At 34.1% G+C, this 13040-nt stretch overlaps 1 protein-coding gene across 4 annotated transcripts; it reads right to left on the bottom strand.

The window, feature by feature from the left end:
- Positions 1 to 833: 833 nt before the first annotated feature.
- LOC140962739 (transcription initiation factor IIE subunit alpha-like) lies at positions 834 to 11961 on the bottom strand. Of its 4 annotated transcripts, none has more exons than XM_073421704.1 (11): positions 11755 to 11961; positions 11546 to 11632; positions 11310 to 11432; positions 8244 to 8364; positions 6987 to 7115; positions 5340 to 5449; positions 5057 to 5240; positions 4083 to 4286; positions 2051 to 2287; positions 1715 to 1919; positions 834 to 1209 (listed from the first exon to the last, which is right to left on the bottom strand). In XM_073421704.1, exons 2-11 carry the CDS (start codon positions 11569 to 11571, stop codon positions 1115 to 1117), a joined length of 1434 nt encoding a protein of 477 aa, XP_073277805.1. In that variant the 5' UTR covers positions 11572 to 11632; positions 11755 to 11961; the 3' UTR covers positions 834 to 1114. The 4 variants fall into 4 exon arrangements, with proteins under 4 accessions (XP_073277805.1, XP_073277806.1, XP_073277807.1 ...); XM_073421705.1 differs by having other exon boundaries at positions 11762 to 11961; XM_073421706.1 differs by having other exon boundaries at positions 11791 to 11958.
- Between the last annotated feature and the right edge of the window lie 1079 nt (positions 11962 to 13040).

The raw sequence follows: 13040 nt of genomic DNA, 5'->3' as shown, positions 1-13040 counted from the left end.
CATTTTGTTGAACTCTAGCATAAACGTTGTTTGTGGTCAATAACCTAACCTCATTGACTATGCAATATTATCTACATAAAATTCAAGTGGAATACATGTATTCTATATTCAAGACATGATAAATATCTTACAATAACTTAGTAATCATGACATTCATGGTTGCATATGCATGCATACATGTGTGTGCATGTATTGTGTTTGGATTTGATTCAAAATTTTCACATTTCTTATGTCCTTACAACGTTTTAAAAATAAAATCCGAGGGTTAAAATTACATTTTCAATTTACAATTTCCGTCCTCTAATTTGAATTGAAAAATGATTACGTGTAATCAAAACATGACAAAAAATAAAAAACGTACAAGTTAAATGAACAAAAATATAATTTATCAAGCTTTGGGACAACATACACTTTGATGGACATAAAAAATAAACAAATCTAAAAGTTTATTGTTTAAACAAAACAATAGAGATTAATAGAATAATAACATGTCAAAAGGTTGACTGACAAGATTAATGCAGATTGGATGAAAATTGTATTATTATATGAGGTGAGTAGGTAACTAAAATTTAATATGATCACAAGTCCTCACGAACATGGCAGGTGACAGAAGAAACTTCCAATGAATGTATGGTATTTCAATCTGATCCCATGATAACCAATCACTAAACAACTGCATTATAATAAGATTTTATCTGAACGTACAAAAAGACAAACTTGCTTGTATCTGTCTCTATGTTTGACTAAACATATTGGTAAATATACTTTTCATTTAAAGTCATTCAAATCAAATAAATGAAAATCAATTTTATTGGGAAAAATAAGCGAGATAAATAGCAAAGTTACCAAAACTATTTCATTACTTGTTTATGTAAGCACCCTCAACTTCACAATTGTCAAGAATCTCATGTAACCAAGAAAAATATAGTGTGATGTAGCACAACCACATAGGCACGAAGCTAAAGGCAAAGTCGAAAGAAAAACAATGACCGACGAATTCGTCTATACAATTTATCTAAAGTTTGCATATCGAGGTAAGATGAGGTAAATCGCTTCGAAGCCAGAAGTCACGGGAACATTCCGTAAATAGTTGTAATTCACATTATTTGGCTATCTACCCTTCTTCCCAGTCGATGTCATCGTCTTCATCATCTTCAAAAGCTTCTGCTTCTACATTTAAGTCAACTTTGTAATGAACAGATGTGCTACCTGAGACAAAGCATTAAGTACACGTGCTGTCAAAGGCTCATCAAAATAACAATACGAGCAAATTACAAATTTCTTTGGGGTTTGGCCTACTTTTACGATATTGCGGTTTGAGAGTTTGTGAAGAGACATTGTTCAGAAAATAGGAGCAGACAATTCAGAAAGGAATATTGACTTTCTTATCAGAATCAAGAAACTTCACGATTAAGTCGCAAAATAATCCTATGAATATAATATTATTTACAAAAAAATGGCACTTTTAGATTGTTTATCTAAAGTCTTCAGCGAGCAATAAAAGTAAGTTCCTCAAGGAATAGGATCGACAGTTAATCTGTGTCAGCATCTAGTTCGTTTAGAATATTCGTAAATTCTTTCTTTAGCTCATCCTGCCTATGTTCCTCTTAATATTCTAAATGACCGGAAAATCCAATTCTACTTGCTATATAAATACTATTACTCTACGAAAATTGGCAAAAAGTTAAAAGGGAAAAAGCATGATGATATTTACCTGTAGGAGGGGCGGCCTCCTCCCATTCAACATCTTCTCCTTCATAATCATCACGCTTCGACTTGACGCCGACTTGGCGCTCACTGAGTGTGAAAGATACTTGTGCGGAGGTAGTAGCATTAGGTGATTCCTGTGCCTTCGCCATTTCCTCTTGATCTCGTTGGCGCTGAAGTATAGCAGCATAATAAGCTTTCACATATTCATCCTCGCAAAACAAAATGTATAATTCAGAGACAAAAATTCAACACCAGTATAAAATTTAAGAAAAAACCCCGTGTGAAAATTAAAAAAAAATCTCAATGAAGATTGATAAAACTTGTAAAAGCCAGATCGCACCTGAATATTCTTTGCTTCGTTATTTACAATTGTGGATTTTTTGTCATCCGAAAGTTCCCATTCCACCGACGACTTACCACCCATATTTGCCTCTGGCTTGGTCTCTCCAAGTTGCTCTTTCGTATAATTCATTCCTTCCTTGATCATCCATGGTGGCAAAATTTTCACAGGTGCGTTTGTATTAATTGATTTTATATTTTCTCCTTTCTCATCTTCTCCACTGAAAGCAACTTCAACCTGCAATATCCAAGCTTTGAGATATCCGTACATTAGTTCCTTTCGTAATGTTTATACTGATCAGGCAAGTGAGAAAAAATCCTTGTACAGGCTTATAGTATGCAGAGTAGATTGAGTAGGTTGATCAGGCTAGAAATCCTTGTATGCCTCAAGTGCCATATTTAGGAGTTCTTAACATTGCCACTTAGAAATACAAAGAACAGCAGTACAAATATCGCAATGATCATACCTTTCAGCCTACAGTAGTTGCAACTCAGAATCACAGTTATTTGCTTAAGCAGGGGTATGCGTAGGGCGATAAAACCGATAATATCAAGTCAGCCTATCATCTATGGTTGGTCCTTTTTATATCCAAATTTGATAATTGGACAGAATCCGAAATCACGCTTTTGAATTATATCTAATCCTTGGCGAAGATACAGAGTCACACCCCTACAGGCACCCCAACCTGTGGTACAACCAAAATCATTGTCCAACCTAGTGGTTTTCCAACCCAGAATCATATATGCTTCAGTTATATTTAGAATGAAGAGAGTTTAGATCATGGGAAGATTACGTGCAATTGATAATCCCATGCCTGGTCAGTTTTTGAAGCTGAGATAAATTATTTAAAGCCCATGATCACACATCCGAGTAATAGACAATCCTAAAAACTATATGGACCTATCACATGCTACAGCCTGAACAATTTTCTGTACCACCGATCATCCTCCTCCCCTCTGTTTAAATAGGTTAAATAGATCTGAGATGGGTTATTCTTAGATTTATACATGTATATAGATCTCCACATTTGTGTTGTTTGCAGGTGACACCACTGCATGGGAGTTTGCAAAATGCGGCTTTTAAGGCAGAGATTTATGCTGGAAGAAGTTATCTTTGTGATGGAACTAACAGTTATGGGAAAAAGGATGAGAAGGCAAAAGAAAGAGATCAGACAAACAAGAACGATATAAAAAATAAGAAAGAGATAAAGGACAAGAAAAAGAGAAGGAAGATCATAATCACGAGTAATCCTGAATATCCAAACGCCTAAAGAGGTTCCCATGGATTTATATTTCTATTATTGATTATTCTTCATAAATATATTTCATAACCTAGCGATGCAATTAATTCTGTCTCAGGTAAATTAGCTATTTTTGTACAATAATCGATAGGTTAAAATATGAACAATTAGGAATCTAGCTTATCAGATCTCTTTTATGCAAGATTTGGATTCATAAGTACTAAGATTTATCACGCAAATCGATACAGTGTTGCATCTTGAAAAGGATTTGGTGTACCAGGATAATTGACAAGATTAGTGTTAGGGTTGTCAACCAAAATCTGTAAACCCGACCATCTAGTCATAAGCATTAAATCCCATCCAATTGAATCCGGACCAATAAAACCCAATTTATATCCAGACAGGGTATTTTCTAATCCAGGTAAGTGGTCTGACTCTTGTCACCAATTATAAGAGTAAACAGATAATTTTTTGAATATTTTTTTATGTTTCCTCCAAATTTATACACTTACAATAATAAAAAATAAACAGGGCTAAGCCAAACCCAACTCGATGTATACCAATTTTTTAACAAAGTGTGATTCTTTTATCTCATTTGGACCAAGTATAAGTTGTGCGGGTCAGAGTTGGCCTGAAATCCGGTCCAAACGATCTGTTTACACCCATAATTAGCATAATGCCAACAATGGTTCCATACTTCCAAATATTACAACTCCTAATACTTTCAACAACAAAAAAATAAAATAAAAAACTTCGTGTAAGTGAGCAAAATAAGGTACTACAGAAAGTAACCTTTGTCTCCCCAACATAAGGCATAGGAGTTCCACCAAACCCAAGACCTTGAGAAGATTTAGATGGATCATTGGAATTAAGGTCTCCATTTCCAGCACGGCCAGCGGCATTTGCTCGAAGTTCCCAGGCTTGAAGACTTCCAAATTCAGGAATAGGTAAATCCTTGACTCTTCCAAGTTGATCAATCAGTGGTTTTAGTTGATCCTGTACTCCAGCAAACTTTCTTAGTTTAACTAAAAACCAAGTGTATGGAGCACAACAGTAAAATTTCACAAGACCTGAAAAGAGAGAAACAAAGGTTTTTTGTACATTCTTTAAGATCATACTCAAAATTCTTTTTTCTATCGTGTAGTTTTCAAGAGAAACATAACTATCTGACATTGTACCCAGAAGAGTCCAGTTACATTAGCTATTTTTCATAAGGTTGCAATGCTTTTGATGGCAAGCCCCTGCTGAAACAGTTCACAAGCGCGTAATCTTAAACTAGAGCCAATAAACAGACTGGGCAACGTGCAGCTCATTAAATATGCCATAACAGAAATAAACAAGTTGTACAGAAGATATAATGGTAGTATGCCATAATTGCAAAATGCAGAGCATCGGTAGACTTGATTTTCGATTAAATAACCAAAAAACTGAGTAAGTTTCCAGCACCTTAATAATAAAAAGGAACAAATAATATGCCAAGTGTACTGGTCAAGAGTTGGGTACTTTGTTTGCAGCATGCTTAGAAACTCAATAGGGGTGACCATTGCAATCACAATTTTGAATCAATGAGCATAGTTTATCACCCTATGCAAACTTTAATCCTTACAAATAAATAAATAATTTTGGTTTTTTATAAAAATGCCACATGTACTTTGGTAGTTTCATAGCACTAGGAAGAGTTCGTGATTCTTCATTTTGTCATACACATGCTCAGGAAGGTTGAGTGATGCCAACACGGAAACAATATAAATTAGAAGAGAACATACCTCCATATTTGTTAGCAAGTCTTTTAATTTCTCATGGCGACGTCTTCTGGCATTATCATCTGTATCTCCTAATTCTTGAGCAGTTAACTTGTCGCTCTCAGCCACTAGAACTCCATTGCAACTTTCACAGTGAAAGTACTCATCATATGGAGTAATCAACCGAAGTGCGTCAAGGGCCGTATATCTAGAGTTTTATTTCAGACATAAACAATCAAATTCTTCTAAAAAAACATTGCTTAAAGGCTACAACAAAAAAAAAAAGGGAGGAAAAGAGAGAAAGAACCTCTTACTGCAGTTTGGGCATATATACTCCTGCACCGTATTCTTGCTTTCCAGTTCATCTTTTAGCTTTTTTTTCATGCGATGTAATCTATACCTTACCACATCATATATCTGGAAGTAAAACAATTATTTTAATACCAACTCAAAATAGAGTGTAGATGCACACATGACAGCCTATTTATACATGAAACATCATGCTAAACTTAGTGGCATGAAAAAATAGGCAGATTGCAGATAAAAATACTCAAACAATATTGATGATCGACTAGGAAGAAAGTAATATCAGTACAAAAATAGTGAGATTTAACATCTAATAGTTTTCATGAAATGCAAGACATCAGAAACTTTAACACAAAAGGTTAATGCTTCTGGAAAAAGAAAGTGAATTTGTGATGCCATATTTCATGAAGTACGAACAATCAGAAACATTTAACAAAAGGTGAGCATTGGCCACATATAGTGATCATGCAATATTGTCATGAATTAACTTATACAAATAGATGAATCCATCCAAACAATAATACAGTGCAAATCAGCAATGTAATATACATTATAACATTCAATTGAGAAATGTTAAGACATTGTCTCTATAATGAAAAAACTTCAAAAGATATTGTATGTTGAGATGTGACAGGCTGCTGACAACTGGATGGTAACGGAGCATAGCTCCCAACATAAGAACTGGACAAGAAGAGATTCATAGAAGAATAAAGCCTCTGCAATGTGATATATTGATTTGAATGGCAAAAAGGTTTACAAAAAGATGACCAACCCAGTCAAGATAATGTCCTAACAGAACAAAATTCTCCTCTTCCTACCACCGATGCTAGCTACACTAATTTAGAAGCTGAATGCTGAAAAAAAAAAACTAACTCCACCCCACCCCACCCCACCTGCTTGCATGCGTTAAGCCTAAACATTTAACATAGGAGGCTTTGGACTGATCTTCTTTGTGGTTAATTGTCTCAGGTAAACCGGCTGAAACCCCACAAACCCGAGCCTGTAACAAGTTGCTAATATTGCATCAAAGCAAGTGGAACAGCTTCATTTTGTTTCATTCAACAAACCCATCCTGTCTATTTCAACCTTCTTTGCTGTTCTTTTCTTCTCACTCCTCAAATATTCTCATTTCTTCTTGTTCAACAAACCTTCTCTCTTCGATGCAAGCCCTAGTTTCTCCACTAAGCAAGGTAGCTAAACATCCTCGAAGGAAATAATTTTCCCTGACGCATGCCACTCTTTTTGGATTGACATTTATTACTTTAGATAAATATTTAACATAATTTATTATTTTATATTAAGAACCAAGGAAGTAGCGATACGATACACCAAATGTGTTATTAAAAACATTCCTACAGTCCTACTCAAATTATAAATACTTCAATTGTGAATCTACTGTCTCGAAAAAATAGTTTGGTACAAGAAATGTACTAATAACTACCTTTATTAAAATAAAGGATAGTTCGACACAATGTCTTGATTCTGTAAAAATATCAAATTAAATGTTCATACTTTTTTCGCTGAATAATATCAAGTTGATTCATACAAATAATACTACTATAAAAAATGAGTGCATACTACAAATAATATCAGTCTATTACAATTTCCAATATATCTTCTAGTTATGAAGGCTTCAGAAGCTAAAAACCTGTGCATAATCAAGACAACAATATGAGTGCGTATGCATCTTAAGCTTTTCATCGCCTTCTCTCCCAGTATGCTGACTGTCACCTGTGGCAGCCACCGCGGCATTGTAAATTTTTGCACCTTTAGCAGTCTACCAAATATCAAAGAGATATTAGTTTGAAGCAATACCCTAAACAAAATACAAAAAAGAACTGCAAATGAATATCCGGTGACCAACTCTACAATTCCAGTTTCAGAGACAAATAATATATCCTATAAAAAAGGGCATTTATTCATAAAATTTCGAAAGCAATCCTAGGTACTCTAAAAGGGAAAAGAAAAGAAAAAAAGGATAAATAAGACCAAAGCATGTTGACTTAGAGATTACTTCAGAATACAGGCTAGAAAACAAATGGCTTTCAGAGTATAATTCATTGACAACTGTTAACAGGTCAAAGAGAGAGCAAACCAGATGTTTTGATGTAATCAAACAAGTATGAATGGCTAATCATTGGTGTGATCCAATCCATAGAAAACGGAAGTAAACTTCAGAAATGATCATTCTCATTTCATGGAAGACATTTTTTATTTTTTTGGAGGAAATTTTTTTTTTTTGCCTGATTCTTCCCCATATCTACCAGAGATATTTATCCACCAAGTCCCATTCACCTTCAAGTATCCCCCTTTACCTAGATGAAGTGAACTTCAATAACCTAGAGCAACAAGTACGTGCATTCATAGAAATGGTTTCAAGCAAGAAAACCAAATATATAAGGCCATTGGGCCAATTACATGATTCTACTTTGGCATATTGGATTAACACCTACTTAAAGACAACTATTGGCTCTAATATGGACATATATATTCTAAATAGTGGTCAATTGTTCTAGTCCTTCTCAATTAAGTTTTCCAACTATATCTCGAAGCACCACATAAGCAAGTGCAATAACCATCGCTCTTCCATGCACGTGTACAAAAAAATAGCCACACATGGATAAAGTTACATGAATCTACTACATATATGCAAACAAGGGCACATAACCAATAATCAGATATATGTGAGAATAAATACATAAACGCATTTGCGAGATTTTGTGTGCATGATGTTGGGGATATAATCATTCTCCATATAAAAAGGCCAAAAACCTAGGGAGGGAAAAAAATAAAATAAAAGCTAAAGAATGAAATTTAGCAATCACAAAAGGATGGAACAAATAAATAAAAAATAATGGTAGAGAAAGGATGAATTTGACCATAAAACTCAACCAGCAAATCTAACCTCCTTGCGATGATCACGAGTGACAAGCTTTTCTTCTTCAAAAAAGCTTAGAGTTCGCCGAAGTTGCTTTGTGTGAAGCTTCAAGTCCTTGGCCAAATCTTCTTCCCTTACCCACTGACGCCTGAAACAAACAACAAACATAAAGTTGAATACACATCAAGAGGCGGTTCAGGTATAGAAGTCACATCCATAGTTGTCAAAAGCGCAAAGGGCATTAAAGCTTTTAGGTGTCTTGGAACTAAAAGCGCAAAGCGAAGTACACGCTTTACTTAAAAAGATAAAAATAAAATCAATTTATTTTAAAAAATATGAAATATCAAATATTAAATCATCTTCATTTTCATCTTCCAAATATCAAATATTAAAATGTGATGACAAAAGGAAAGGCGATGTGGGGGCAGAGGGTGGGGAATAGGCAACAAGATATTTGGGTTTCCCATGCTCTAGTTTTTAATAAATAGAGGTTCTCATCTGTCAGATTTTTTTAAAAAAAATAAAAAATAAAAAATTCTATGAAACGCACAAAAGCGCATGCCGGAGTGCAGTGAAGCACACAGCCTTCAGTACGCTTTGCGCTTTTGATAACTATCGTCACAACTTACAAAAGATCTTATTTTGCCCTCTTTAGACGTCCTATTAGTTTTCATGTTTGGGTATAGTAGGGGAAATGTGCTATTTTATTTTTAGAGGAAAAGTTGAAAAGGAAGCTTAAAAGACAACTTTTACTTCTAGAAAACTGCTTCTTAAGCATTTTCTAGATCAAGTTTATTAAATCAAGTTCTACTTCCAAACATCACTTTTCTCAAAAAAAAAAGTGCGTATTTCAAATAAGGTATGCTTGATTACATGGATTCTCTATCCAAACGCACTCTAAGCCTGTTAAGATTGGCATTACCCACGCAGCTGATATACAGTAAGACAAAATGAAATATGAGTGTCGAATTAATAAATTTTAATTGCCAATATCCACCAATTTCATAATCCCAATTCCCAAACTCACCATTCATTTTCCCCTTGAAGGCTTGAAAAATCAGAAGAGATGAGCTACGATGCAGCATAAAACAAGATCCAAGTTTGGTAAAATTTTATACAAATAACTTTGATCAAGACTTCCAGTCAAATCTTTCCAAAATTTACGACAAATTCTTCTACTAAGACAGCTAACTTTAACTTTCATGTTAAATATAAATAAACATAATAACAACTCACATATAGGCGTATTACACAAAAAAAAAATTAACGTTACCACTAAGGGCTTTGAGTAATATGTTGTGATTTCATATAGAATTCAGGAAAATCACAGGTGTAAGTGTCATGCAAATCCATTTAGCCATAAAACACTAAAAAACCAATTGAACACTATTAGACTTCCAGATGAATATGTGCAGTAGTTCACTAAAATATAAAATCTGAAATAGTATCAATGTCTTTATCATGCCCTTTTTAATCCATGTACACCATATAGAAACTAACAGAGCAAAATAAGGTGGATATGAGTCATGGAACAGAATGTTATTACTTTTTTATTAGCGTATGATATAAAATATTTTGGAGAACAAGTATTAAATTATTCACAATTTTGTGAAGCAATCATATTGAATAAACCCACAGGCCAATGATTTTATGTATCTCTGGGGTCCATTTTAAGAGGGGGTGAAACTTTTTTCTATTTTTACATGGATAACTACTACCGGTGTTCTAAATTGCGCCCTACGCGACCGCCTAGCGACCTCACCTAGTCGGCCAGCCTAGGCGGCCTTAGGGTGGTAGGACTCCGGCTGTAGGCATGAGACTCTAGGCATGATGAAGGAAGAAATTACAGGCATGATGAAGGAAGAAATGATACAGATTGGGAGATTTAGGATTAGAAAGTAATAATATACAAGCATATGTGGGCCGGTTAATGGCTTGCTTACAAAGGGGCTTAGTCCCCACTAAAACAAATGAAGAGTTAAAAGAATGGACCGTTTATATTAGTTCTAACACATGTCTGTTCACTCTAGTGAGATAAACATAGAAATCATGAATTCGCCTACCAGGCCTAGGCGTTAGGCGCGGGTCTGGCGCCCGATTACTATTTAGCGAATTTTGGAACCTTAACTACTAATTTATTAAGTAGAATGAAGAATTTCTCATCCAGAAAAACTAGTTTACATAATCTGAATCTGTTGATTGTCCAGTGCCTATCTCTATGATCAATGATTCAATAAAAAACGAGAAGAGGTCCTTTTAGAAGGTATATAAATCAGCCATATGTATTGATACAACTGAGGAGACAGCGATTTTAAATTATGAAAACAAATTAAAATATAGCTAAATTACTATGTCTTACTGGAATGAAGTGTTAGTCCAATCACAAAGCCACGAACTCTCTATCAATTACCATATGAAGGATTGATGATGATCATAGGTTCAAGAGCTCCCTTTTAGTTTTTTTTTTTCAAACATTCCAATCCCTTAGAAGTCCTATCTCCTAGAACCTGGGACTTAAAAATTAAAAGCTAGTAAATGTTGCATGGATGGCAACTATTCCCTCCTTGAGTTAAATTTAATAGTTCTCGTCTAGCTTGATTGTTCTCCAGTGATATACAGGCTTCTTGAATAACAAACAGTATGCTCAAGACTTATCCCACACACTACCTACTGTTAGATTTGAGTCATTTAACAAGTCCACAGTGATTGGAGGGGCTACACTGTTATTCATATTTGTAAAATCTAATCGATTTTTCCATATAATTTGCGTTAAGATACGTAGTTAGCAGCTTTAAATACACATGGTATTTATACTAATTCTAGACATAGAACTTGTAATTCTGATACACGTACAAACTTTTATTTGTGATGCCACGTGCCACAAAAAATATTAACACACCATAGCTCTATCTTGATGAAAAGCAAGAAGTTAAACGATATTATGATACACAACAAAATAGTTCCAAACCAAATTTTGTGAAGTGACTTGCCAATAAATAAGTACCACATAAATTAGATCAATAACAAACTACACCCAAATCACTAAAAAATCACAAACTTTGGCCAAAGAAGCTAAAACAGGAGAGTAAATACCGAGTAAGAGCATCAAGAATGACCACAGCAATGCCTCTGTTGTCACTTCTTCCAGTCTTGGGCTGGTTTTCTCCTTTCGTTGTTATGTCATCATAAAATGCTCTTGCAGCAAGTTTCACCAAGCTATCGATTAATGTTAACAAGAAGACAGATAAATGAAATCAAAACTAAGAAACAACACAAGCGAGAATAACTAATTGAACGCAATGCAATCGCAAGGTGGTCATCGCGTTTACCGATTTAATGGCTCGATGCTACCCATTTTGTTCTGATTTTATAAAAGGAAAGGGTCAGAGAGCTTCAACAGCATCAAATCCCACCAGCTGTTTTATGCATCAATCGGTAAGTAACACGCGACTCTTCTTTCAACCGAAAATAATAATTCGACTAATCAGTAACAATAAATCAGCAAAAATATAAATTTATGACAAATACGAGACGAGACCTAGAACAATGAGAGATGCTGCGGGACTAGAGAAACCGGGGAAGCAGCTGCAGTACTATCAAGGTGGAATCTTCTGCGGACGACACAAGCAGCCCAGACGGCGAGGGATGGAGGTGGCGAACACCCGTTGCACTGCGAACGCAGGGGAAATTGAAAACCCGGAGGGGAAGCACGGTGGGCAAGTACAAAATAATAGCAGGAAAATTTTGCGGAAATTTGTGTCAAGTATTTAAAAACAATTTACCCATAATTTAAAAAAAAAAATCAATTTTTTAGGTAATATTTTATTCGAAATGAAATTTAAAAATATAGAAAAAAAAATATTCAGATATATAATAATTCAAATATTTCAAAAAAATCCTAAAATTGGATGATAATATGAAAATATCATTCCATCACAATCCTAATTGGACCAATAAAAAATTTATAAATATATCTTCGTACTTTTTGATGCACAAAAAAAAAAATTTATATTCTTTGGACTCATATATCTTTTCATGAATGAAAATTGTATTGATACAAAATATTGAAAATATAATATTAATATGATATCTGAGTATAAACTATTTTGAATCCGATACAAAAAAATTTGATTCTAAAATTAGAACAACTTTATTAATATCAACATTTATTATACACGTTTAAGTACTAACTTGAGAAATTTTAGGTACAAAAATATTAAATCAACATATTTGTAGACAAAAGAGAATTTACAAACTCTTTATAGATACACTACAACTTATAAATAAGGAAGCCAACTTATCAAACTGCTTCTTTCGTAATATTTGATATTTGTTCAGATGTAAGAACATATCGTATGATAATGAGTCCATTTTTTTTTATTTTTTCTTTGATAAAATGTTTGTCGACTTCAACATGCTTAGATATGTTATGGAGGACCGGGTTGCGTGCAATTGCAATCACCGTTTTGTTATCACAAAATAACTTCATGAGAAAGAGAATAGTTGTTTTAAACTCTTCGAAGAACTGTTTGATCTATAAAACTTCACAAATATTTTTTACTACTACTCTAATTCAGCTCCAATAACACGTTTAGCCACCACATTTTTTCACACCTTAAAGTTAAAAGATTTTCCCCAACAAAGGTGCAATATATGGAAGTTGACTTTCTATCGTCACAATCCATGCCTAATCATTTTTAGTTTTAAATTTAATTTAAATAGTTTTAATTGGACTGAACAATTGTCGTTTGGCTCGTTGGATGTGATGATGAAAGATGTATGATATAAAGATAATAAATCAATATACATAAATAATATAATGAT

Source organism: Primulina huaijiensis, chromosome 17 (assembly GCF_012295235.1).
Source record: "Primulina huaijiensis isolate GDHJ02 chromosome 17, ASM1229523v2, whole genome shotgun sequence".
NCBI lineage: Eukaryota > Viridiplantae > Streptophyta > Magnoliopsida > Lamiales > Gesneriaceae > Primulina > Primulina huaijiensis.
Note: the sequence above shows the minus strand (reverse complement) of the source record. Positions and strands in the feature narration are given on the sequence as shown.